Source organism: Phoenix dactylifera, chromosome 10 (genome assembly GCF_009389715.1).
Source record: "Phoenix dactylifera cultivar Barhee BC4 chromosome 10, palm_55x_up_171113_PBpolish2nd_filt_p, whole genome shotgun sequence".
NCBI lineage: Eukaryota > Viridiplantae > Streptophyta > Magnoliopsida > Arecales > Arecaceae > Phoenix > Phoenix dactylifera.
This window is the reverse complement of record NC_052401.1, coordinates 4,948,691-4,975,435: the sequence shown is the minus strand read 5'-3', so window position 1 is coordinate 4,975,435 and position 26,745 is coordinate 4,948,691. Positions and strand designations below refer to the sequence as shown.

The 26,745-nt window shown below is 41.7% G+C and overlaps 2 protein-coding genes and 1 non-coding gene across 14 annotated transcripts in view; all 3 read left to right on the top strand.

Annotated features, from left to right (window-relative positions):
* LOC103708605 (eIF-2-alpha kinase GCN2) overlaps positions 1-10,442 on the top strand; it is a 74,269-nt gene extending 63,827 nt beyond the window's left edge. For 9 of the 12 annotated variants that reach the window (XM_039130857.1, XM_039130852.1, XM_039130851.1 and 6 more), the window contains 7 exons: positions 2,864-2,968; positions 5,441-5,526; positions 5,617-5,719; positions 6,154-6,276; positions 8,969-9,103; positions 9,540-9,695; positions 10,053-10,442. In XM_039130857.1, coding sequence (XP_038986785.1) covers positions 2,864-2,968; positions 5,441-5,526; positions 5,617-5,719; positions 6,154-6,276; positions 8,969-9,076 — 525 coding nt within the window. In that variant the 3' untranslated portion in view covers positions 9,077-9,103; positions 9,540-9,695; positions 10,053-10,442. Of the gene's footprint in view, positions 1-2,863; positions 2,969-5,440; positions 5,527-5,616; positions 5,720-6,153; positions 6,277-8,968; positions 9,104-9,539; positions 9,696-10,046 lie in introns of all 12 variants that reach the window. The other 3 variants (XM_039130860.1, XM_039130859.1, XM_039130849.1) reach the window with 2 other exon arrangements.
* Positions 10,443-10,957: 515 nt separating this feature from the next.
* On the top strand, positions 10,958-11,029 carry TRNAT-UGU. Its single transcript has one exon. It is a non-coding gene; the product is annotated as a tRNA-Thr (tRNA).
* A 3,417-nt stretch (positions 11,030-14,446) lies between these two features.
* Positions 14,447-16,006, top strand: LOC103708569 (calmodulin-like protein 3). The gene has a single exon (XM_008793557.4). The coding sequence runs from the start codon at positions 14,566-14,568 to the stop codon at positions 15,238-15,240; it is 675 nt and encodes a 224-aa protein (XP_008791779.1). The 5' UTR covers positions 14,447-14,565; the 3' UTR covers positions 15,241-16,006.
* The last annotated feature ends 10,739 nt before the right edge of the window (positions 16,007-26,745 follow it).

Genomic DNA, 26,745 nt, shown 5'->3' with positions numbered 1-26,745 from the left:
GCTGATCCAAAACGAGATTTAAGTGTCAAGTGAGAAATTCCCTGCCAAGAGTGATTGACCGATCATAGGGATTTATCTATCCAAGAGTGCTGGCCAGAAATGCCAACTATTTCAGTCAAAAATGCCTATTCCAAAATCCATTGCGTGCCTAATTCATCAATGAAGAGTCGAGTGAGAACCTTAATTAAAGGCACATATTTGATTCGCCTTCAAACGAATAGGAAAAATGAAAGTAAAGACCTTCCTCGAGGGAGGCCTTCGAACATTGATCGATGAAGTCACTGATTCACCCTTGACTTCCTATGGGCATTGAATCTCTCTTCTTTTCCACAAACCCCCCATAGATCACGAGCAAAAATAAGGCTTCAAAAGAAAGACTTTTCAAAGGAACTTTGCGTCATTTCATTTGCATTTTTTTGTTGCCCTCCATTATGCAAGTTCTTTCTTTAGGTGAAAAAACACTTCCAATCGCCTCTAGTTAGCTTCGACTCCACGATCGGAAATTGAAAGTGGCTAGATGTGCTTTTAAGTCTTCCAATCTCGGTCGGAGAATTGGTGTAGAAGATCTTCACGCTATAACCTGTGGTGTGCTTTGCATTTGGCCTTTTGAAGATGGCTGAATGAAGCCCCATGTTAGCCCTTGGAATGCCTCAACCGAAAAGTGGATGGCTGGAGCGAAATGGGGGATGGGAGGGGAACAATAGCCAAGTAACATTATTCCGCACTTTAGTAACATCAAAGATGCCGGTGGACTTCTTGGCATTGCGTGAACAAAACTGCCAATTGATCATGGCGCTGACACATGCGCTTTCAAATTTTGGCCTCGTGAAGCTTGAGCTAATGCCCGACGTGAAGTCACCCAAGCACGACAACGTGAATTGGCAATTTCTCTTTCACAACTTGAAATGTCTTGGTTTTATTGAAACCTAGATCTTGTGGATTAAGCCCTGTTTCAGTGACCCCATAGTTTTGATCCTTGTTAACGTGTCATCTCCTTATTTCCTTGTCTCCATTCTGATTGACTCACTTCTTCGCACAAGCACTTGGTTCGCCTCTTGTTGCATTTCGTAATCCTCCACTGTAGGATGCCAGCTGCTCGACCTAAACTGCGCGAGCAAACCTATATCTGCATGAGGAGAAACTGCTTTGAGTAGTAAAAAGTTCGTGAGTGAATGAAGCATTTAAGTGCCCCCTAAATTTCACCTTGCATTCTTTTGTGCGGCTCAACTTGGATAGGTTTTCAAGGGAAGAAGTCAAGTTAGTGCTAGCAGATGAATGGGAAGATGCACACAATGAAAAGAGAAAAGATCTGACTTTGCACCCAAGTTCGTGAGCTTAGAGTCATCTTGCTTATCTCAATGTACTGAACTTGCTGTATCGGAGTCTATTTATTCTTTCATTTTTGGCAACCAATATTTCTGCTTTTCTTGGTGAACCAGATGCTGCAGACTTGCTTGTCTATTTCATTGACCTTATTTTGAGGGATAGAGCAAAGAAAACTATAAAGCTTTCCCAAGATAATAAAATGTATATATTTTTTGTCGTTTCTTCTCTTTACAGATCCCCTCGAAGTAGGAATCAGAATGGCAATGAAAAGTAATAGCAATAGTCAAATTTTGTACGGAGTCTTTATAGGAAACAAGTGCATTGACTCAAGAATTAGAAAGACGGAGGAGGGGGGGGGAGGCTACTCTATCTCAAGCTCAACATGCTACAGGCATTTGATAGACTAAAATGGGGCTTCCTAGAGAAAGTGCGCAGCCTCTATAGATTCGGCCAAACATGGAGAAAAAATCAGTGAAGAAGGGAGAAATCAGTTGATTCTTCCAAAGAACCAGAAGCAAAGTGCGATGCTGGGGGACGGCAAAGGAAACTGCTCCAAAGAAAGATATGAGGTTCCCAATGCTTCTCCGTGCCCAATGAGATGCACCAATCTCAGGAAAATTATATTGCTTCATCCCCCCGAGGAATTGCCAAAACATATGACTGCGGTGCCCAAATTACCAAAGTTGGACTCTAGATTCAGTGTGGTGCCCGAATGTTACTTGGACTAATAACCAATGCTACTAGAATACATGGCTACTACAAGTTATATTGGTGTAAATAAACCTTAAGTTAAACTTGAAAAATCTAAAATTAGAATTCTGTGTCCAATGGAAATAAATGATTTGTGTACTAATGGCATGAATTTTGCTATAGTTTTGGCAGTGTCTCATAAAAAACATTCATAGCTCTTCTCTTGGAGTATGATTTGTGCAATTCTTGCTATGTTGAAAAGTTTGTGCTTTGTAATGACGCTAGTGTCATGCTCAAATTAAAATTCTGTCTTTTGTACATTCTGGTTCATAGGCTTATGATCCTGCTATAAATTAATCATTGGATTCATCAATCCTCTGAGTTGATTTTTATCGTTGTGGCCTTTCTTTGTGTGATTTCATGTAGTTGGGTTTTAATAGACAATTCTTGGGCTGATTATGGTATTGCAAACATTGCATTAAAATGGGTACTTTGATATTTTGGTCGTTTACAGTGTTAACCTAGTATTATAAATAAAAAACTGCATGTTTGTCGAGATCAGGCAGTCTGAACACCTCTCTTCCTCTTCTACTCTCTGAACTATATTTCCCTTGTTAGGTTGTTGAGATTGTCTTGTTAATCAAACTGTTCAACTATTTCAAACATGGATAACATACCATACTGATAAATCATTTTTATTGTTCCTTAGATTCTTTAACCTGTTTTTAGAAATTGCAGATTCTAATATGTCATATTAGAAATTGGGTTGCTAGATATGGTATCATGCCATCATCTAACGGCCCCATCCATATGTTCATCTAACGGCTCCATCCATATGTTAATACAGATGTACTTAAAGGAGAGTAATCCTGGATCAGTTTCTGAGAGAATCTTGCTTGCTGTTGGTGGCCGGTATGACCATCTCATTAATCAAATGTGGGACCATGAATATGTAGGTTACACATGTTGCAGTTAGATTCTCATTATTATTTTTCGCATTTATTTTTTTAGAGAACACAATGGATTCAATACTGCTTACCATTAGTATTCAAGTTCTTTGCTTGTATTATTTGGTTGAAATTATTGATCTTGTATTGTAGTCTATGACACCACTATAAGGCTGAACGAAATATTGAAGATTTTTATGTATCGTTGTGTTGCTACTGAATTAATCTTCTATTTTTTGTACTGTAAAATTGTTGTATGACTGCAAGTAGCTTTATGTATAATAAAGCAAAAGCAAGAAGTTTCTGCTTTTATAATCATAAAGAAAAGACCATGTGTCATCCACATGGAGTTGTTTAGTGCATCCCACTACTCAAGCTTCTTACATAAATTAAACTACACAAAGTGAAAGGTGCCTCTAATTTCTGTAGTACGAAAGAATTCCAAAGCTTTTTTGTATTTGTCCTCCTTTTGACTCAGCTTCTGAAGCTCTCTAAGCAACCTGAATTTTGCTAGTATTCAAGATCTTGATGAAATTGTTCTTTGTTTTTTTTTGGGATTTAACCAAGTTTGGCCATGAAATGCATCTCTGCATGACTTCATGTGAGAAAAACAACATTTATTGTTTGTACCTCTGCACAAGAAATTTTCAGAAGGCGAAAATAAGATTAGATTTCCTTTTTCATGGCAGAAATGGCTAATTTAGTGCCCTTTTAATATTACCCAAGTACTTCCTATAAAATCAACAGTTGAGAATTGTAAGCAATCGAAATTTCACTCCTAGCAAGGCCTAACAAAATTCAGAAGTCGTTTAATGAGTGAGGCCTATAACTGTCCAATTCAAAGAAATACCTAGTGCAGAAAATTCCATTCGATCTGGACCTGAGAGTACCAATTTGCCAGTGGGCTGAAACAGGTCATCTTAGTCTGGGACATTTTTTTCCTATTTTGACTAATAAAGTGGCTGTTTGAACAAATCCAACCTCCCTTTCAGAAAATAAAAACATGAAGTTGCAAGCAAGTAAACAGCCATAAGCCATTGAGGACCCCAATAACAAGAGACTTTCTCTAACTTGCTCCTACCTCGTAAATAATTTTATCAGCATCTATTTTTACTTTGTAACATTTGGCTAATTATATCTAACTAATTCTTGATGCATTGTATCTTTCTTAAAGTCAAACCAACCAGGATTGCTAGGTTTATGCCAACTCCAACTTTCAGAAAAAGAGATACCTGTTTATATAAAATAAACACAACATGCTATAACTATGTTTATTTGATCAAAAGCCCACTTAACCTCAAAAAACATAGAAAAATGCCCACATTCAATATTTTACGAGTTGTAGTAAAAGTAAAATATAATAATTTTTTGAACAATTGAAGTCCAAGGAGTAAATAATGTATATTCACAGTGCAAAACTACCAATGTACTTATTTTCACTTATTAATTCAGCAAAAAATTATCCAAACTGCACAAATAAAGAACCTATCCAAGAAAAAAAAAAACTCTTAACATGTTGTACAGTAACTTTTCTTGGCTTCTATTCTTTTCTTTTTTTTTGACAAAAACTTTAAAACTTGGAGCAGGCTTCCTAAACTGCAGAAACTTTTTAAACCAAAACTACAGAACCCGATTGAAATCAAAACCAAAACCTCAGTTTCATGCTTTGGCTTCTGGGAAGAATTGGAGAATCTTCTAAAGTATGGTTTGCATGAAAAGGAATTCCAAATTTTTATTCACTTTATTGATATTATTTGTACTAAGGATTATGGATCGGCAAATTATTTATAGCGGGGCCAAACAAGGAGACGAGCTGAGTTGTAGGCTGCTCAGGCTCCACATCATGTAAAAGGGGTAGTCGGGCTCAAGCCAAGCTGGACAAGATGTATTCAAGCTTGGCTTATTTGTCGTATGAATAAGGCTTGAACGTGCTTTTTATCTGATCGAGCTAAGTCCTGTTCAGTTTTGCAAGCCCTAAGGTGTTCAAGTTTGGCTTTCCAAGCTTTAAAAAATGTTCAAGCTCTACTCATTTCTTAGAAAACTGAGCTCAAAAAACCCACCCTGTTACCAAGCTGAGCCCAAGCTGTTCACAAACAGCTTGGTTTTTTTGCAGTCCTCATGAGATCATGAGACCTAACAGACCCTGGATGAAATTTGTGATACCTGATTTTGTAGAGTTTGAGTTGGTGAAGAAATTCTTCCTTTGATAGCATCGAATGCTAGATTCATAAACCCAAAAACAAACAGCTGGTTCAAGGTTTGTTATTTGTTAATTTCCAATACTGTACAACTCTTAAGTAATGCCCATCAGGAAAATGACCTTTTCTGGGCAAGTGATTTAAAAGGAGAGTATACTCTCCATAATTTTTTATTCATTTAAATGATATCAATCATAATCAAATATCTAAACAAACTTGAAAGCTTTAAGTTTTGTGCAAACTCAATGCTATCTAATGTTATCCCCTATTTTTGACCAGAAATCTACCCCTCCGGGTGCAGTTGGAGTCAGCGTTGCATTAGAAAAGATTCTTAATCATTCTTCTGTAGAGATCAGACCCTTCAGGTTCATAGCTTAATACTTTGGGTGACCTTGAAAAGATATATTGTACCATTTGGAAAGTACTACATTGTTCTTACCATTCTTCTATTTCAGAGCCGAATCTAGTACCAATGTGCTTGTCTGCTCTAGAGGTGGAGGTGGATTGTTACAAGAGCGCATGGCACTTGTTGCAGAACTATGGCAAGCCAACATTAAGGTCAGTGTCTTCAATGAAGATTGCAATAATAAGGGGTCTCTTGGGATGAATATTCATGAAATTCAAGGACTTAGGTCCTAAAGAGCGAGACAACGGAATGGGACGGTATGTTGGTAGTGTACCATTCTGATAAGGAAACTGGGACCCAAGACACCTGTGGGGTACAGGTTGTCTCTTGACCTGGGATGCCCTGACAATCCCGATTTATCCTGGCCATCCCAGTTGCGTCATGGAACTTGGTAATGCACCAAGACAATCAGGATAGAGTGGGATTTTTTTTTTCTTTTCTCTTTTTGTTACTAGCTGTTTCAGTATATCAGCATCCTAGAAGCAAAAATGAGATGGGGCCCAGTATCAAGATTTAAGCCCTCGGTGATGTTAAAGCTTTATCTTCTGAATTCTGATCGCCCATAAATATAAATTTTATTTTTCAGGCGGAGTTTGTTCCCCAGGCAGATCCAAGCCTCAAAGAGCAGTATGATTATGCAAGTGAGCATGACATAAAATGCTTAGTGATTATAACTGAAGCTGGTCTACCTGAAACAGGTTTGGTAAAGGTAATATTTTGATTTTTCATTTTGGAAATCTTTGTCACAGAGGTAACCTACTACTTTAAGCATGTCATTGGAATTTTCTTACTATTGTAATCATGCGAAGTGGCCTATCTTATTAATTTGATCAGGAAATTTTTAATAATTGTGATCTTGTTTTTTATCAAGGAAAGGTTGCTATAAAATTTTTAAGGCTTTGCCACCTTATACACATAATTATCTTTCTGTTGTCATAGTGGATTTGATATGCTGGTCTGTGGTAACAACTAGAGGCTTTTTAGATCAACTAGGTCCTACATTTTTTATTTGTTAATTTTGTGCATGCAATTCTGCAAGATACAATCATTTCTATGACTTGCACACCCTGCCCTTCTGCTATAGAGATAACGATGGTTCTTTCCTTCAGTTAGATAGCTTTTTTGGAGGCCTCATCTGGCAAGCCATGATTGAGTCCATCTGGAAGTCAGTACTCGCTATCATCATGTACATGCTTTAATGCTTGTTGGAGTTTCCTCCAGTGATATTCTTGATTGGCTCAGATGAAAATATTGCAATTCAGATATGTGGATCATATGAGTTGGTACATCAAAGTAGAACCACCTGAACCTCAAGGAGGCATCTGTAAGATATTCTATTCTCTATCAGCTAAAAAAACAGTAGAACAAGCATAATTTGTTCTCACTGAGCTCAAGTTCAACCTCCCTGAAGAGATTGAACTATCTATTCATCCTCAAAGATGCAGGACTACTGTTTCCAAAAGAATATAGAAGTTAGAAATCTTGTGTCTGTACATCAGTGTAGCTTTTATATTGCTATATGGAACAGCTGAGGCTTGATTTCTATTTGTTATGTGCACCAGGACAGATTGTTTACTATAGGGTTGTATAGGTTAGAAACTAATCAAATGACTATAATATTATGTTTTCTGTATTGCTTTTTAGACCTGGCTATGGATGTAGATCTTAAACTTGTTTGTCAGATTGAGATCCAAAACCAGCTTGCTGGAATTCAATTTTAAGTTTTTGTTGAGAGATTTAGTCAGGTCAGGGTGAATATGATTTTATTATATTATCGGGTATTTGGTTAAAAAAAAGAGAAACATGCTTTATGATACATGTGTTTATGGTGGCCAGTGCCTCATTTACGTGATCTGTATCTGACCTGATTTTCATGTTTGGATTCAACATACATACGTCTCTCTCTGCATGCATGCATGCATCATCATGCTGCCATAACCCACCCTTGCTCTTCCCTCTTTTTCCCTCACTATTCTGCACCATCCAAGTTTAAATCGAGCCCAAACCTTATCTTTATCATATGAATTAGAACTTAGATCCTCTTTATTTTTTGTTTGGATACAGAGTTATCCTGTGAACAATATTTGGAGCAATGCTTGTAGAATTCAACCCAAATGCCGCCTATTCTCATCCATACTGCATAAAGTCATGGATGTTTTTCAGATCGAAACTTAATTGCATTCATGGAAAAAGAGAAGAAAGTAAGTAGAAGAAAAAATGGTGAAACAAAAAAGATTGCAATAGGAGTCAGTTTCTAGCAGAACAAGCACAGTAGTCCATTGCAAGTCTGAGGGGGAAATATTTCTGTGTGAACAATCTATATGATAGATCGTCATTGAGTGAGAAATAAGAAAAAAGGTAGAAAAAAGTTATAGAAGAAAGAGGAAGCAAAGAAGATGAAGGGAAAGGGAGAAGGAGAAGCATCTTTGGCTGTTAGAGGAGAGAGAAAAGAGGGATATAAATATACATGCGTGCATAGGTACGTGCACATGCACAGACACACACACACACAAAGAGAGAGAGAGAGAGAGATATTTGCTGGATTTCATTCCCTCCCATTTCAAGTTTTTACATAGATATTGCACTAGTTATGCCTTTTCACTTCACGTTAGGTCGAGAAAGCGACATATCCCTCTCTATATTGCAGTTCGCTCTGCTTGGTGGCTACATGAGGATTGCAATGACTCATTTTTTGTTTCTTTTAATTGGCCATTTGACATATGCAAGATATTTGTTGTTTTCCCTTTCTCTGTTTTGTATTCCTTGCATGCGCATGTGTCTAGTTTTGCTTTTAAGGAAATCATGCAGTTATTATGAGGTTAATACAGGCCACTACATCATGTGTTGCATTCACTTGTATGGTGTCATAGTTTGAAGGACAGGCTAGCAACTGGCTAGACTTGGGCCCGGCATCAACCAGCAGCCCATTTATCCCTAAACATAGGCAGGTAATGTTTGGCCTATGTTCTAAGACTGAGCATGGCAGGTCAAGCTATTAGACAAGTTGAAGAGGGCAGATTATAATTCTTACATAGTTTGTAAGCAGAAGCCATCAAGTTCCGTGATTCTTTATTAGTTGTTTATTGCCAACATTGTATTGACTATTTATCAATCAGTGAAGTTGCCTTTTATATCAACCTATTTGTAGTATTAAGAATGGTTCTTTTGGATGATCGGTTACAATTTGTAGTGATGATGTTTGTTTACTGGTTAACAGTATCACACTAAAATAGGTTCTCAAATGGATGAGTTTTCGTAAATTATCCATTTGGATCTTAATTTTTCATTTCTGTTTTTTGTTACTATATATGTTTGCATATAGTGCATTTGAATGTTTTTGCTTGTGGCTATATCTTACCTCTTTATTCATGATCTTACCATGTATTTGTTTGTTTGCTCAGGTTCGTCATCTTGATCTAAAGAAAGAGAAGGAGGTTACGAGAGCGGATATTGTCAAGTTTCTAGGAGATGTGACTACACGGCCCAGGGATCTCACAACTTGGACTTGATTGTGTCTATATTCTAGCCTGAATTAGGTACATTCTTGATCTTGAAGTTGGTGTAGGAGGGTTTGATGTACTTCATCCAATCCTAGATATTTTACCTTTCAAATTTTTTTTGTTAAATTTTTTCAATTTCTTAGAATTCATAGACAAATTACCTCTTGAAATCTTCAGTATCATAAAACACCAGTACAAAGTCAAAAGCTTCTGTTTCATATTACGGAAGAATGATGTACTAGCTAGTTATCATCTTTAACCCATGGTGGAAATTATTGTCACTTTAAAATCTTACACCTGATGAATATTGTCTGTGGCATGTACTTTATCTGGGTTGCATGAGGATTTAATTGGAGTTAGGTGATATGGGAAATTTGGAAGGAAAAGAGGAAATGAGGGATGTGAGATAGATTTATGAAAATTAAAATTGATTGATCTTATATATGGAAGATAACAACTGATTTTTTTGCAGTTTCCTCTGAAAAAGACCAGCTTCCGCATCTTTGTTCTGGACCTACGGCTGAACATTGTTAGCAATTTTGATGTGTGTTGGCATTCATGCCAGACAGCAAGAAGTTAGATGGAGCCCAGATATATGTTACTGATACGTTCTTTATATTGACATAAGGTGAGATAAATAATAATTGCAGCAATTTTTTATTTTAAAAAAGTTTAAAAGAAAATGTAGAGTTTAGAATATCTGGAAAGGGAAGCACTTTTATGTCATAGATTGATTATTATGCATTTAGGTTCTCTAGTTGCTATAAGACATTGCTTAATCTGGAGCTTTTGCTTTGATTATCTTTTTGAGCAATATGTTTATTATTTGCCACCACTAGGGATCGAACAGGGGACCCCTCCTATGGATGGTTGGGTGCCAACCAGCTAGCTGATAGCTGTTGGCCATTCTGCCATTTTAATGCCCGAAATTTTCAGCCATTGTGGTCTAAATTGTGTTGTTAATCTTTCTTTTGGGAAGTTGCAGGATGCTGATTGCAAATTATGGGTTGTAAGTGGTAGAAGACAGCTGAGGGATGGCGGCAAAAAAACAATTAGGGGAAGAAGGTAGGCCTGTTATGATGAGTAATAGATATGTGAGTGGAACATTTTTGTGTATTGTTTTTTCTTCTGGGTTCGCTTTTTATAGTAGAAACATTCTTTTGGCAATTTTAAATGCAATAATAGATCAGCACCTGCCACTTAAAGGATGTAGTTTAAATGAGGTGCAATTTTGTTGTAATCGAACTGGTACTGTTAAATCGTTTAAGTGATGTTATGAAATTTGTGTGTACATATATGTTATAGTCCAGGAGTATTAATGCTCTTATCATCTGCAGATGAGTGTAATAATAAAACTAGTGATGTTTCTTTTGTATCTTTAACGTCTTATGCTGTTCATAGATGATCTTGTTCTCTGTAGTTTTTGATGCAATAAAATGGAAGCGGAAAGTTCGAGAAATGCTGTTTTTGTTGCATCAGATAAAAGAAAAACAGCATGTGATGAATTGTTTGATGGTTCCCTTAGCCTATATTATTTAAACTTTGTCCTATCGATGCTTCAGTGCTTTTGGTGCTGAATGTGCTTTCGCCATAGCAGATGCATTTGATGGCACTTTTCTTCTCTCCTGAATTCTTGGTCTCTATTGGTTAGCCTGACGAAGAGATTAATAGCCCTCGGGCAAGGAGACCGTAAAAAGATGCATGTCGATGAAAGTTTTGGATGCAATAGTAAGGACATATCTCAGCTATTTTTATTCTTACTAGCGTATGAATCTCTGGAGAAACAGGGAAAGGGGGGCCTCTGTAGTTCTAGGCTGGGTGTGGTTGATCGTCTGTACAAGGAACCTGAGTTAAGTTCTTTAAGGAGCATGAGGGACCCGTTTGCAAAAGGCCCTTATAGCTCAGTGGTAGAGCGTCAGTCTTGTAAACTGAAGGTCCGTAGTTCGATCCTGCGTGGGGGCAATTAATTTTAACATTAGTTTCTGTAAGGAAATTATATTTCTTCCGAATTTATAGTATTTATTAACTCGTTAGTAAATTTTATTTATTATTTCTATCTTAATTTAAACATCAATTTCTATATATCCAGCATTATTAACTTTTATTAGATAATTCTATTTACTCTAGAAACCAGAATTAAGGTGATTTACTTTGATGATTGGTTTTTAAGATGTCTGGTTGGTGTGTGTAAGATGGAAAATATTGGAAAAAAAAAATTCGAAACATTTCAAAAATATAGCATGAGTAAAAGAAACAACGTCAAGTGACATTTGCAGTTATTAACAAATTTTACTAGTTAAAAATTTTGCACCCAGGGCACTTAAAATGAAATCAACTACAGACCCATTTAACCCTCGAGATCTTTACCTGATTTGGGAGCTTTTGTGCTTGGAATCTTCATCTCTTTTAGAGGCATTTTATTGTTATCGAGTTTGTTTAAAGACGACATGTAAGCCCGTGGACGCTATCCTACATGTAAGCCCGTGGATGTTATCCCATGCATAAACTTGCGGAGGCTATCTCATGCATAAGCCTATGGACACTATCCCGTGCATAAGCCTGTTGAGACTATCCAATGACGATATTAGTTTGAACCATATTTTGTCCGTTTGATTTACATGTTACTCTTGTCAAATCAGTTTCTACTTACATGGTTTATTTTTCTTAAAATCAAGTTATCTTGTTCATATAATCATGTTTTCAATATCTAATATATATAATAACCATACAAATATATTTGCACTGGAAATCATATTAAACATATCCTCATATGCCAAACCAAATCCATCGATGCAAATCTCATGAAGCAAATCCAGTGATACAAACCAAATATATATATATATGGTGACCAAGTACAGAGATTCTTACCTCTATCACAATTCATAACATGTCCAGTCAATTTAATATATCAATATAATACCAACTTATCCTTTATCAATCACTTATCGTATTAATGAATCAATTATTCAATAATTACCTAATTTTAGAGTTCTAATATTTGGATTATCCATATTCTGTATTCTTCTTTAATTAAAAAATAAATATAAATAAAAGGTCATGGCCTTCCTTCGATTTAGAAACTAGAGTATAAAATTTTGTTAGGCTTATTATCTAGATGACTGCAGCCCCATACAAAAATAGGGCTGGCTATAACAATAGATTCGTATAGGAAGATATTCGAGACTAGCTACATGATAGCACTCAATTGTTCGAATCGGTCAGCACAACGTAATTCAATCCATTTGATCAAAAAATATATATCAAATAAAAAAAAAGATAATAGATCATGGGTTATCAATTATGGGTTCAATGATAGCTGACAACAATCGGAGCGAAAGAAGGATAGGGTCGACTAAGTAACAGTGTTTGACGATTAGGGTTGGTCTGTTCTAGCCAATCTAACCAATCAAATCATGAAACAAGAATCAGATCATTGTACATGTAACACAATAGAGATTCATGATGATAGAGTCCAACAGTACTTGATGATGATTGGGCTAAAACTAGCGCAACATGTGGTCTCTTGCTAGGTCTATCAAACCATGCGAAAAAAGAAAAAGGGATGAAGAAGAAACCAAGAGAGAGAGAGGAGAGAGCAGAGAGAAAGAAGGGAGAAGACTTTTTTCTTCTTCCAGAAATAGGGGAGAGTCGATGTCTCCCTCTTCGAATTAGGGGGTGGCATCTCAAGGTGGTCGAGCTTCGGTAACGGCGGCCAAGGGCAGTTCTTTAGCCGCAGCATCGCTAGCGATGGTGGTCAGTTGGCGCAAGAAAGAAAAGAGGATGAAGTTCATCAAGAATAAACTGATCAAACTCAGCCTAGATCATGGCTGATTCTACAGACCAACTGCCGTCCAAATATAGAGGTCTTGCGAGGTGGCAAAACCCGTCCAATCCAGACAGTCGGTAATAGTGGAACTAGGAAGAAGAAGCTGAAACAGGGCACCCTTGTTTCGGACATAAATTTGGCAATTTGCTAGCCCAATTCAAGGTAAATTATGGCCATCAACCGAGGAAAAGAAGAAGAGAAGGGCCGACAACACTCGCTTCGGTCCAACGAGGCAGTCCGGCAGCCTTTCTGACAGTGGATCGAGGAAGAAAATCGGTGATGGCTTTCAATAGAGGAGAAGGAAGATTTAAATAGATGAAGTTCCAGAATTCTAGATAAGCTTGGATTGCTCTAAGAGTCTCGAAACCCACAAGCCCACAAGTTTCAGAGTTCGGGCCAGCCCACAAGCCCAAACGTGGGGCTACTACAGAAACATAGTAGCAGGTCCATGCAAGTTAAATTAATGCAAATTGACTTCTTTAGTAATGCTCTACGAAGTTATTTTTAACCGTTCATATATTGCATCAAAGCATCATCTACCTATGCACTCGCCATGGTTAGATTTGGCAAGGTATCTATTAACACTTAATAATTAAGTTTTTCAGAGCATGCACCACTATAGTAAATTCATGGTAATACGTTATTCTCACCTCAGTCATTGGGATTGCCCATCTTATATTCGTTTACCAAGCGGGGAATATTTCATGGAAGTTAATTATTGCCAGTTATCCAATCCATGTCCAACTAACTGATGCTGCCTCATCTCGTAGACAGTAGCATACCCAAAGTTAAACAAACCCTCTCCACAGCTCACTTCCAGTTCAACATGACACGGTGCCTTCTCTCTCTTCCTGGTCTTCCGGAGTATCTGATAGCCCAAACTAGCGTGTTAGATCTCCGAGACAATCCATAAAATTTATCAACCCGAAGTCCAGCCTCCACGAGGTATAGATAGACATGGAGATGGTCACCTGTTGCTTCGAGAGATATGCAGATTGATTCGAGATTTGGCTTTTTTTTACGCCGGCCATGTGTTCTATAAGGTAAGCAGTTGTTACTTGGCATATCTGAGAGGTCAGATGGATGTCTGTTTCAAAGATACCCTCACCTCTGTACTGGTTGGTTACTTTCTTCAGATTTGGCAGGTTATACCCACGTTGAAGTGATATAAAATGCAGCTTTTATCCCACAAAAAAAAAAAAAAAAAAAATCCAGCAACCACCATCCACCAACACCGTATCAAACTCTTCCTCAGGAGCATCACACCCCAAATCTGTTATGCCTGTCGTCACGTGTCTCCTGCCGGCCCCACGTGCCACCTCCCTCCACGTGTCACCTCCCTCCACGTTCCACCTCCCTCCACGTGTCATCCAATCTGGTCCTCTAACTCCCATCCGACGGCCCATCTCGGCCGTCCGGCCCCTTTGGCGCGTCCCCCAGATCCGCGTCCAACGGTCACCAACTTTGGAAAAAAAAAAAGCCGTTGCCAACGCGCTCAAGCGACTAAATTTTTCTTCCTTTTGACAGCCTCAGCCTCAAGCGTGTGGGGACTGCAAACGAACACACAACTACTGGCTTTAAAGCCATCATTTCTCCAACCATTTCACCACCTTTTCCTCCCCACCGCCCGTTAGATCGGCAATCACCGCCACCGCCACCACCTAACTCTCCGATGCCACCCGTTTTGCTAAGGATTTCCCTCGTCTGCCACCTCCTTAATAGCCTCCTCCACTATTTCCTCCCCCACAAGCTTAGCTCCCTCCTCCCCTCCTCTTGGCTCCCTCGCGCTTGCCTCCAGGAACCGGCCCCCGACGCCGCGAAGGCGCCGTCGCATTGCCCTTCCCCGCGCTCCTCACCGTGTCCCCGGGTGTCGATCCTGGCGACGCCGCCGGGAATGGAGCCGTCGGAGCTGAAGCGGGTTTTCCAGATGTTCGACCGCAATGGTGATGGTCGCATCACGAAGAAGGAGCTGGGCGACTCCCTCGAGAACCTGGGGATCCACATCCCTGAGGGGGATCTCGAGTCGATGATCGGGAAGATCGACGCGAACGGGGATGGCTGCGTCGACATCGAGGAGTTCGGTGCGCTCTACCAGACAATCATGGACGAGCGGGACGAGGAGGAGGACATGAGGGAGGCGTTCAACGTGTTCGACCAGAATGGAGACGGCTTCATCACCGTCGAGGAGCTCCGCTCGGTGCTCGCGTCGCTCGGGCTCAAGCAGGGGAGAACCGTCGAGGACTGCCGGAAGATGATCACCAAGGTGGACGTCGACGGGGACGGGATGGTCGATTTCAAGGAGTTCAAGCAGATGATGAGGGGCGGAGGGTTCGCAGCCTTGAGCTAGCTGATGCTGGTTGAATGGAAGGAGGAGAAGGGGAAATTCTTTCAACAGGGGTTGTAGATACTGGTTGAAGGGGCCTTTGAAGGGGATAAAGAGAACAAGGTCAAGAACTGGACATATTCATTCAGTTTGTTGGTTGATGGGATTTGACTGCTTTCATCTTGTCTTTTAATTGGATCCATGTTCCTTCTTTTTTCTCATTTTTCACTTTTGGCTATGAAAATTTTTAGTTTGTTTGGGTTTGTCCTTCAATTTGGCTCCTCCTCTCTTTTTCCCTTCTCCTTCCACAAAACCAACACAGCTTTAACTCAATTCAGTAGATAAAAGCCCCAAAGGAGACTGAAATATGTTAAGATGCAGATTAAGCTGAGAATGGGGGAATGCATGGAGTGGAATCTTGGTTGGTGGCAGTGAAAGGAAGTGAGAACCAAAAAATGTAGTCCAAAAGCTCTTGTGATTCTCGCAAGAAGCCAAAACATTTGATGCAATTTGTTTAATAATAGGATTTTTTTTCCCCCTGTTCTGCAGTCCATGTCATTCTTAGGATGCTCTCCTTATATTCTTGTTGCCCTCATTGTGTTGCATTTTGCCTGACCTTTTCTCCTTTGATAGTTTTGTTATGGAGTGGAATCTTTGATGGAGGAGGCAGTGGATGCTGAGAACCAAGAAGATTCGGCCAAAGCTCTTGTCATTTTATCAAAAAGTCCAGCAGATGTGATCTAGGAACTTGTTTGATGCGATTAGCTTAATAACAGGGGGAAATTTTTTTTTTTTCTGTTTTGCTTCCTATGTCTCTTGTTCTTTTTCTTCAAGATCTTTTTGTTTTATATTCCTGCTGCCCTGATTGTGTTGAATTGTTCTTGAACTCATGTTTTTGTCCACAAGTTGGGGTTGTTAATCAATTAATCGAAGGACAAAAGTTTCCGTTGTCAAAGAACGAATGCGAATCGGTCGTATCAAACTTCGAATTGGGAAATTTTCATGACTTGTGTGTTCCGAGAATCTAGATGTGGACCAATCAACATCTAAATTGAGTATGTTAAATTGAGAAATATGCTTGTTTAGATCTTGTGCAGTAAGACCAGTCCACCAATCTAGACATGTACATAGTAATGTCTCTGAAAATATAGGCAATATGAAGAAAGAGAAGAGCTAACAGTTGCATCCTTGGTTCCACATTTTAGCCATCTACTGCTCCCATGTTCTACAGACACTATGAGATGATCCATGCATTCAAATGGATGCACCAACTTGGATTTCTCGGACCTACATTGCAGTCCTCAATGGATCGATGCACGAGACCTTCATCGGCCGCCATCATTTTTTGTCAGGCGAACTATTATTTTCCAATTTGCATCTTGATATGGCCTAAAGGCCTGCTAGCTTTGTAAGGGCAGTAAGGCCTAAACCTCGAAGCAATTATCACAAAAGGTTTATCAAATTGAAAGAAACATAATGAAGAATTCCACAAAGGAGATTGAAATATGCGAAGATGTTTCGCATGGAGTGGAATCTTCGATGGCGGCAATGGAAGGAAAGTGAGCACCAAAAGTTCCGGCCAAAGCTTTTTTTAGTTTTAGCAAGAAGGCCAAAAATATGGAACTTATGTACGTGCTTAATACTTCAGTTTAATAATAACAAAGCAAAACCTTTTTCTGTTGCTGAACACATGTTTTTCTCTTCTCCTTCTCCTTCTTCTTCTTCGGAAACTGTTGTCTTATATTCTTGTGACCTTGATGGTGTTGAATTTTAACTCAGCTCATGTTTGTCTAGAAGTTGAGGTTGGTGAAAAGCTTTGAAAAGCTATCAAAAGGGGAAGTTCAATTGTCAAAAAAAATGTGAAGTAGTTGTCATCAAAACTTGTGAACAAAAATTCTTGTGATACTTGTGTCTCGAGAGAGATGTGGACCAACCTATAACTCTCAGAGCTGGTCAAATTGAGAACTTGGTTAGGTCATGGACAACCAGACCAGTTCATCAATCTAGGTAAGTAACCAATAGGAACATGCTTCGTCTCCCCAAGAACAGTATGTGAAGGGAGAGAAAAAATTATCAGCAGTCAATCATCTCTTTCTCATGTCTTATAGACAATTAAGATGATCATGCACCTAAAAGTGACGCGCCTCCTTGTATTTTTGTGATGTACACTGCACCTCTTTTTTGGACTCACAAACCCATGTCAGTTAAAGATGATACTTTTAACTCAGCGTCTTGAAATGGCTCAAGGACCTAACTTGATAGGTCATTAAAGTATGTTTGCTTAGAATTTTCCTTTTTCTTTCCAACTGATGTTCTTCTTCCTTCCAAGTTGTAATATCTTTTATCAATATTAGTAAAAGCCCGGTAGCTACCTCCTTGTAGCCTCTCTTTATCATCAAAAAAAAAAAAAAACTATCAAAATTGAAATAGCACATCTAAATCAGTCTCCTCATATTGTAGGGAGAAAGATGAACCGATGAAGAAAGGCATAGGTCAAGCATCCTGTTACCTGACATGTCATGCAGTTTGGTAGGGTTGGATTCATGTGAGCTCTACTAATTAGATGTCGGGTTGGGAGTGTATCTTTTGCGTGAAAGAAGGATTTGACTAGTGCTTTGAGATTTTTCCAGTGAATGATCCAATGGTTGATGCATCTAAAGGAAGACAAATTCTTCTTTCGTTCGAAAGATACAGCTCTGTTCCTTCCTTGGATGACAACCCAAGTAAGCAAGATGACAGGCTTTGCTCCCGGCACATAATATGACCTAGCAATTCATATATAGCGGTGGCAATTTATGACTTAACCCGTCAATCCGACTCACAAATGGCTCGCTTTAAGTAGGTTCGGATTTGACATTAATAGATTTGGGTCATCCGGTTTAGACCTATTTATTAAATGAAATGGGTTCAGATTTGACCTTGACTCATGTAACTAGTTTTGACTCGGTTAATAATTGAGTCGAGTCATAACCAGACCTATTTAATTTATTTAAGACTTGTTTAACCATTTAAAACCTGCTTAATTTGTTTCTGTCCTTTTTAAACTAATCCTCTTAACTTGTTTAACCTGTTTCGATCCGTTTAATTCGTTAAAAACTCACTTCACTTGTTTAACCCATTTAATCTGATTTTACCTATTTAATAAGCAGGTCATGCGAGTTAGACGAGATTACCTATTTAATAAACAAATCGAGTTCAGATCTAATTTTTTTAATTTATTTAATAAATAGGCTTGATTTAGATTAATAAATTTTTGATCGGACGCGTATCTAACCTGACCCGACCTGATTGGCACCCATACTCATACATACATGTTGTGGGATAGCTTACCTACATCATGGGTTACATGAATGATAGCTTAGTTAGATCAAGAGCTTTGTTTATATATCAATCTTTTATTGATTTAGGTTCTAAGAACTTGAGAGTGGATGCCCAGGGATATCTACACTCAGATACATCAACATCCTCAAAGTTGTCCACTCAATTTCCAATTGCACGACCCACAACTTTGTTCATAGAATCAAAAGGTAAATCATGGACTTGGATCCACAGTGATGCCTCACGAAGGATCATAGCTTATTGTTGCAAATCTCCTTCATGCTCTCGCCAGACCACCATATGCTTCCAATTTTCTAGACCCTCAATTCTGCCAACCATGTGAAAAAAGCTGAAATAGAAGCAAATCTTGTCCCAATTCTTTTAATTCCAAGCCTCTTGCTGGTTTCCAGGCCATCTTGAGAGTAGATTTTGCTGCTTCTGAGTTGAAAGGTCGATCGGTTGAAGAAGACATAAAGAAGCCTCCATTTTTGTGGGACTGCTTGGCTGCTCCACATCAACCTCAGCTTTCTCTTCCTCTGTCAAAACTCATACCCAGCTTTTCCAAACTCGCCTTCATAGGACGAAGAAGAATCAAGGCCACAGAGAACTTCCACCACCTTGAGAATACCAAGCCTCGCATGCAAACGAGAAGAAAAAGCTCCCACAGGACCCTAAGGAACCAAGGCGAGGCTAGATTTTTGTTTTCTCCTTCGCCTTTGGGAGTAATTTCACTAATAGTAGTTTCTACAATAGTTTACTGGGTTTCAAAGCTTGGATTGAAGCTGAAGCTCTTTGCAGCATCCCTTCAACCGTTGCAGCATCAAGAAACCTCTGAAAATCAAGTTGAAAACCCCTCCCCTATTTTTCTTATCACCTTTTCCCCCATTTTCCTGGTCACTATCATGGCTGATCCTAGTTATTGAACCCTCGGTCGAGTCCTCCCGAGTCTCCCGGTGACCGGCTAGTGGAGCTACGGCCGCCGGTGAACGGCCAACAGCCAAAAACAAAGAAACCCCATCCCTTTTAGGTTTTTCCCTTGCCTTTCTTGATGGCCGTTCTCTGCTCGACCACTCTCAGGTCATTGGCTATGTCGTCGCACCTCGCTGGACTACCATTATCCCTCCCCATGCCCTTCCTTCCCTTCCTCTGTTCTAAAATGGGGACATGGTCATATGCTCCCCTGTTTAGCCAAAAAAAAAAATAATACCCTGTTTCGTTCTTTTCTTCTACTTTTTCTCTCTAGCAGATCGATGGACCCTAGAGTAAAGTCCGGTCCCCCTTTTCGGATGGACCCAAGCTGTACCCGAGCAGGGATGTTGGATCCATTATTATTTATTTATTTTATTTTTTATAGTAAAAACGGCATACCATATGGTCCTTACGTGCCAAGTCAAAAGATGGAACATGATATAAGGCAGAAGGAAGAACATCTACCAGCTCCAAGAACCCTCCTCACATAGGAAATGCTCTCTCCCTAAAATCCGCTATTGATGATCCCTATCAGATAATCTTAGTCTTAATTGAGTCCCTACTTGATGATTCACTGATCGAATCATTTAGATTTGACCCAACAGGAGCCACCGAACACTGTCACCTGGCCAACTGTTCACTTTTTCTCTCTCTTGAAATTTTAATACTATTAAAGTTATTGAATATGAATTGAATGGCTTTACATGGTATTAAATAGGTTAAGCTGATTCGCGTAGATGAATTTTAAGATTTCAGGCAAAAAGAGATAACTAATCCTAACACTTTTTACTAGTTTTCGAACTATCGAATATTTTTTTATGAAAAGAATGATTCTGTGTTTATCTTAAAATTTAGGATCGAAAAAAATGATATTATGAAACTTATAATTTATCGCAAAATAATAATTTCATAATTTTTTTAATTTTAATGACTAGTTTACGAAATATGAATTCTATATTTATAAAATTTGTATTCTTGTTATGAAAAGATTGATTTCTAGATTGCTTTACTGTTAGAGATTTATTTATAGATTATGAACTTTGTAAAGATAATTAGTATTTTTTTCATGTATAATTTAAGAAAATATGATTTAAAAAAAATTGTTTTAAGGAATATGTTTAAAGGCTCTCAAATAATTATGATATCCCTATTGAAGTGGGGTTATCGATATCTTGTAGCTAGCATCCAACAAAAATGACCTCTACTAATGAGTATAAAGTTGGTAACGAATATTAATTATGATACTTTGTTGATTATAATGACGATACTATCATGGGTGCAAAGTGATCATAGCACTGAACGTCTGGGAGCAATTTTTTGCACTATGAACTAACTAAATGGTTTATTATTTGTGACTGCATTTGGAACCATATTTATAAAATTAGTATAATTTTTGCATATGCAAGAGCATGATTTATTTATGACTTATTTCATTGTACTATTATTATTAAATATTCTATTTTACATCAATAATTATTTTCTTCAAATAATGTATTAATTCATGTAAAAACTTATACTTGATTCGGTAAGATAATGTAAGGTTTACTTAGTGAGCCATATAACTTATATCTCTTTCTTTTTTTTTGGGGATAAGTAGGACCATTGAGAATGAGGAATGGTCCAGACTTGGAGTTCATATTAGCAAACTTTGAGATTTTATAGCAAAAAGTTTAGTTCTTTAATTGATTATGGATTTGTAGTTGATGACTTCACAAAATTTGAGGTTATGAATTTTTGGTATGTAAATTTGGATTTAGACACCCTATACCAACACTTATTTATTCAATGGATGGTAGACTCGGATCTTTTTGTTATATTTTATTTGAAACAAATTTGTATACATGATTACTATCGTTGGCTTCGTGTTATCGTGTAAAATATCCTACAATAGTATGATCGTGTTATGTTCCCGTATTTGGGATGCGACAATATAAAATTTGTCAAAATAATTACAGAAAGGCCAATTATTAATGGATAAATTTAGAATTAACTAAAAATAACAAAACTTAATGTGTTGGAAATCATCTCATTGTTTTCAATAACAGATCATAAAATTTTGACTGATGTATAAAAAGTTTTAACAATATTAAAGTTCTAAAATAAACTGTATTGATACAAGGGACTTGGGTTTGATCTTGCCTTTACTCTAATATACGGCCAAATTTTCACCTAACCCCATTCTCAAAAAAGATAAAAGGAAAAGAATAGATGAAGCAAATATATTCCCTCATGCGTTGGTACACCAACACAAAAACTCTTAATCCCCATATTTAAAACCATCCGTCTGCATCATACCTGTTGCTGGAAATTGGACCCGGGGGCCGCCGCGAAACCGGGGAAGGAGGAGCTCCGCTGCTACAGGGGGCGGACGGCGGTGCGCCGGCCGGCTGCGTCCTCCACCGTGGGGCATGGGAGCGTCCGAAGAGGGGTGGTGCGTCCAGTCCTGTCCTGTCCTGCAAAAAAGCCGGTGGCCGGGCTCCCCAGCGCCGGCCCTCCGATGCCTAAGTCAGAGGGGGCAAGTATGTGGAGAGAGCGGGGAGGAGAGTATGTGGAGAAGACACAGAGGATATTTGGATAAGATCAAGAAGATGAAAGGGATGGTGTCATCAATTGTGTCTGTGCTTCCTCCCACCCCGTCCCGGAGGGTTCAGTCCGGGAAGTTTTTGTTAGGGGTTTCTCAGAGTCCAGTCTCGAGGGTCCTCTCCCTCTTCTCCTCAGGCTTCCTTTTATAAAAGGATTTGGTTACCTGGGAGGTGACAGGAGGTTTGTCCTGTTCTGTGATAATTGGGCACGATTTAGCCCATTAATGGCGTAGTGGAGAACGGGACCGGATCAGACCGGAACCAGGGAGTTGTCACGGTCGATCGGACCTGTTGGAGTTGTTGAACCGCCGGCCGTGGTGGGCCTGGGGTCCGTGGATGGTAAGTGCATTTATTACCGAATGAACCGGCGGTCAGGTAGAGCCATACGCTCTGATGGTTCAGTGATCCGGAGATCGTCTTAGGCCGTGTTCATTAAATGACTGAGTGCATCGGAGACTTGAGGGAGTCTCATGCATTAATGGCAGGTCGTGGCGAATGTCTGCGAAGATCTTATGCCTTGATGGCTTGGAGATAACGGCAGGTTACAAGCTGTAAGAGTTGTCAAGTCACTTGGACTTTAGGCGGAGGTTAAACATTAAGGCATCGGCTCGGCAGGGGTGCCGAGCCGAGCTGGTCGCCCAATGGGGCGCCCTGTGGCGGGGCCGCTTTGAGTACTCCTGGTCGGCGCTCTTTAGGCGAGCACCTTCTAGCAGAGCGCCTCTATTCGGCGCTTTTTGCCCCCTGGTCGGCTCTTTTTAGCCGAGCATCCCTACTTTGATTATTTTGGCTGGGCGCCTCTTCTTGGCGCTCTCTCTGGTCGGCACCCCTTGGCCGAGCACCTCTCTGGTCGGCACTCCTTGGCCGAGCAGCTTTCCGGTCGGCGCTCTTTGGCCGAGCGCCTCCGTGGATGTGTGACTTGGGGTTTTTCCCCCAACACTACCCCCCGACTTCCGAGTTCCAGTTGGCTACCAGCCGGAGCGCGGGAAGTAGCTTTAGTTGGGTCATTACGAATTCCGAAAATTTCGATTTACTGCGCGTTTTGAATTATCGGAAGCTTCGAGGTGCCTTTAATAGGCGGCGTCTCTTCTTTCCCGAAAAGCCTCATTATTGGGACACTTTTTGCGAAGCGTCCTCGCGTCGTGGGCTCATGATGGGGCCGCACGATCTTTGATTGCGGACGCCTTTCCGCACGATCCGATGGGGCGCTTCGATGTTCGAAGCGCTAGCCCTAATTAAATGCGTCGTTCTGTCTTTTAGACCGACACGTGTTATCATCTAACCGGGACGCAGCGTTTTCTTCGCTGATCCGGGCCGTTGGGGAGGTCTATATAAACTCTCCCCCGGCCCCCTGTCCTCTTTCTATTGCTTTCTACTTCCAGCTTCCTATTCTTCCAGTCTTCCTCAGACCGAAGTCCCTTTTCTCCGGCATCTTCCCCAGGTCCCCCTTCTTTTTGACTTCTCTCTCTTGCAATGGGTTCTTTGCCTAGTGAAGTAGTGTCCACCATGAGTGTCCTGGAGGTCGAAATGACCGGAGAGTGGTTTTTCCCTCTTCACGGGTTCCGTTTGGAACCCGCCAGGCGAAGGGATCGGATAACCGATCCTCCGGTGGGCCGGATCGGAGTGCACTCGGAGTCACTCTGGGCCGGCCTCCGGTTTCCTCTTCACAGCTTCGTGAATGAGTTGCTGGCGGTATGCCAGTTGGTTCCGGCGCAACTTACTCCGAACGCTTGGAGGACAGTGATGGGCTTCCTGTCACTGTGTTTACTGCAGGGGATTCCTACCTCTGTCAACGTCTTCCGGCGACTTTTTATCTTTAAGTCGAATCCGGGAGACGGAGAGTGGCTGTACATCGCCCTTCGGGTGGGTCGGCCACTCTTTCATGGCGCCCCCTCATCCATTCATGGCTGGAAGGAGAAATTCTTCTTCCTGGGCTCTGAACGGTCCTGGGGGTTTGACCCCAGGTGGAGGCCGGCCCAGCTTAAGTCCATCAACAGGCCCCCCCAGCTTTCTCCGCGTGAGCAGGAGATCCTCGACACCATCCGCAGCCTTGGGGACGGGATTTTGCTGAACGGCCTCATTAGCGAGGACGCTCTGGTGAACGTGGGCCTGAGCTCGGCACGTCCTCAGGGTAAGGATAATTACAGCAACCTTTTATTTCCTTAATTGTTCTAATGTTCTAATTTTGTTCGTCTTTGCAGACATCGCAAAGATGGTGACGAAGAGCGAAGTTCTTTATGCTCGCTTCCAGAAGAGAGCGGCCGAGCTCTCAGGAGAGCCCACCGAGCCGAGAAAAAGCAGAAGGTCTCGGCAACCTCGACTCCCTCGGCGGCAGTGGTGGCCGAGGCGGGTCCTTCCCGCCCCGCGCATCCCGAGGCGGGGCCCTCTAGCCCTGCGCATCCCGAGGCGGGGCCTTCTCGCCCCGCTGACTCCGAGGCGGGTCCTTCTCAGCCCGCGCGCCCTGAGGCTGATCGGAGAGAGGGCGCGGGCTCCGGGGGCTCGGGCTCCAGAGCCCCGATGGCGCCCCTATGCCCGGCGCCCTTGGCGCAGGTCCCTGGTCGGCAGGACGCTCCAGTTGCCGACCAGGGGAGGAGTTCAGCGGGTCCCGTGCTTGCACGCCCCGCTATAGTTGTGCGGCGGTCAGATCGGCCGCTCATCCGACCCCAGCCCCCTAGCTCCGCGGCGGGGAGCAGTCAGGGAGCCTCGGGGTCGGCTCTGCCTAGGCCAGCCAATGCTGGCCTTCCGGGCCTATCAGGCTCGGAGGAACGGGTGCCCTATGCACCCACCTGGTCAGTGTTCGAGGGTGACTCAGCCCTCGAAAACCCACAAGTGGCGCGCGAGGTATTTCGGCTCGCGCTGCTCCCAGCTGACCGGGCCATGATGCAGTCCATGAGCTACAACGCTTTCATGGACATTACCCGCTGCAACCGTCCGGGTGAGTAAAATTTTCCTCTTACGTGATTTGTAGAGATTTTTTACTCGTGGCGCCTTACGTCTCTCTTTTACAGCACTTGCACGAGACGGAGATGCTGATGCACCTGGTTCAAGAGTACCGGGAGAAAGCCCGGAGGTGCCAGCGCAGCTACGAGGAGGCCCAGAAGAGGTACATGGCCGCCGAGGCGAAGTACCTGGCCTCCGAGGAGAAATACCAGGCCTCTGAGGCCGAACAGCAGGTGCTCCAAGGGAAAGTCGGAGCATCTGATGAAAAGATTCGAGCTCTGACCGCTGAGCTCGATGAAGAGAAGGGCGCGCACGCATTGGCGAGGTCCGAGCTGCGCGCCGCAGAGGCTCGATTGGCCAAAGCCGAGCAGGCGTTGGCCTCCCGCGAGCAAGAGGTGGGGGATGCCCGCCTCCGACATTCGGAGCTCGAGCAGGAGCTGAGGGGCCTCGAGCGGAGAGCCGCGTACCACGAGGCCCGGAAGATAGAGGCCCGGGAGAACGCCCAAAACGCAGTGAAGCTCTTCCGCGAGTCGGAGGAGTTTTGCGAACTCATGGCAGAGGAGGGCGTGAACGGGCTGATCCAAGGCTTCCGGAATTTCCGCAACCAGTTGCGGCGGCTTCTCCCGGACTTCGATGTAAACCTGCTTAAACCGGGAGCAGGGGTCGAAAGGCCGGGGGCAGAGGCGGAGGCAGAGACTCCGGAAGTCGACCAGGGAGGTCTGGCCGAGGCGGCCGAAGCCGTCCCCGAAGTTGCCGAGGTCGCCTCCGAGGCTACCCCCATTGCTGCCGAGGCCACCGAAGAGGTCCCGGGTGCTGAGCCAACCAGTCCCGGTACTGCCGAGGCCGAGGTGGTCGAGCTCGAGCCTTTGATGTAATTTTTGTTATTTCTTGTAAAGTCGGGATGGCCTCCCATACTTGTAAGGGCCAAACCCGAATTTTGTACTTAGCCTACGGGCCTTTTTGAAATGAATATACATTTCTTTTTGGAAACTCGTCTGTCGTAGTCCAAGTTTTTCTGCTCGGATCCGTTTTAGGTTCCGAGGATATGGGCTCTAGGGCCTCAGCTTTTCCCGCCACAGGGTTTGAGTTTAAGTTTGGCTTGCCGAGCTCCATTGCTCGGTCCTTCAACCAGTGGTATAGCAACGCTTGAGCTTATACCAAGGATTCGGGCTCGGAGAGTTTTTCGGTGCCTAGTCCAGGACTTGACCGAGCCCTAAGGCGGTCACCAGGACTCAAACTTCAGCGAAGTTACCTATTTTCAATCCTCGCGTTGCCGGGGCGGACCACGTTCGTTTCTAACGAACAAGTCGAATGCCCGTCAGCTTGTGACGGGGATTCGCCGGACTTTGTATGATAATGTGCTGGTGTCACGAGCACTCCTTCGCCGAGGCGATCGAAGACGCTCCTCTGCTCGGTGTCCGTTCCTTGAGGACATCGGCAGAGAAAATCCGAGAACAGAATAGGTAATATAAAAACATTAATGTAGAAACATTAAGTAAATGGGTACCTTTAACATGTGTCCTCGCGCCGAGGCGACTGAAGACACTTCTCTGCTCAGACTCCGTTCTTTGGGGACGTCGGTAGAGAAAAATCCGAAAATAGATAAAATAATGTAAAAATATTACATAAATGGGTACCTTGTACCGTGTGCGTCCTTGCGCCGAGGCGACTGAAGACGCTTCTCTTGTACCATGTGTCCTTGCGCCGAGGCGACTGAAGACAC

Excerpts from the sequence above, each read along its gene's own strand:
- LOC103708569 (XM_008793557.4), top strand. The coding sequence starts at position 14,566 with ATGCCACCCGTTTTGCTAAGGATTTCCCTCGTCTGCCACCTCCTTAAT.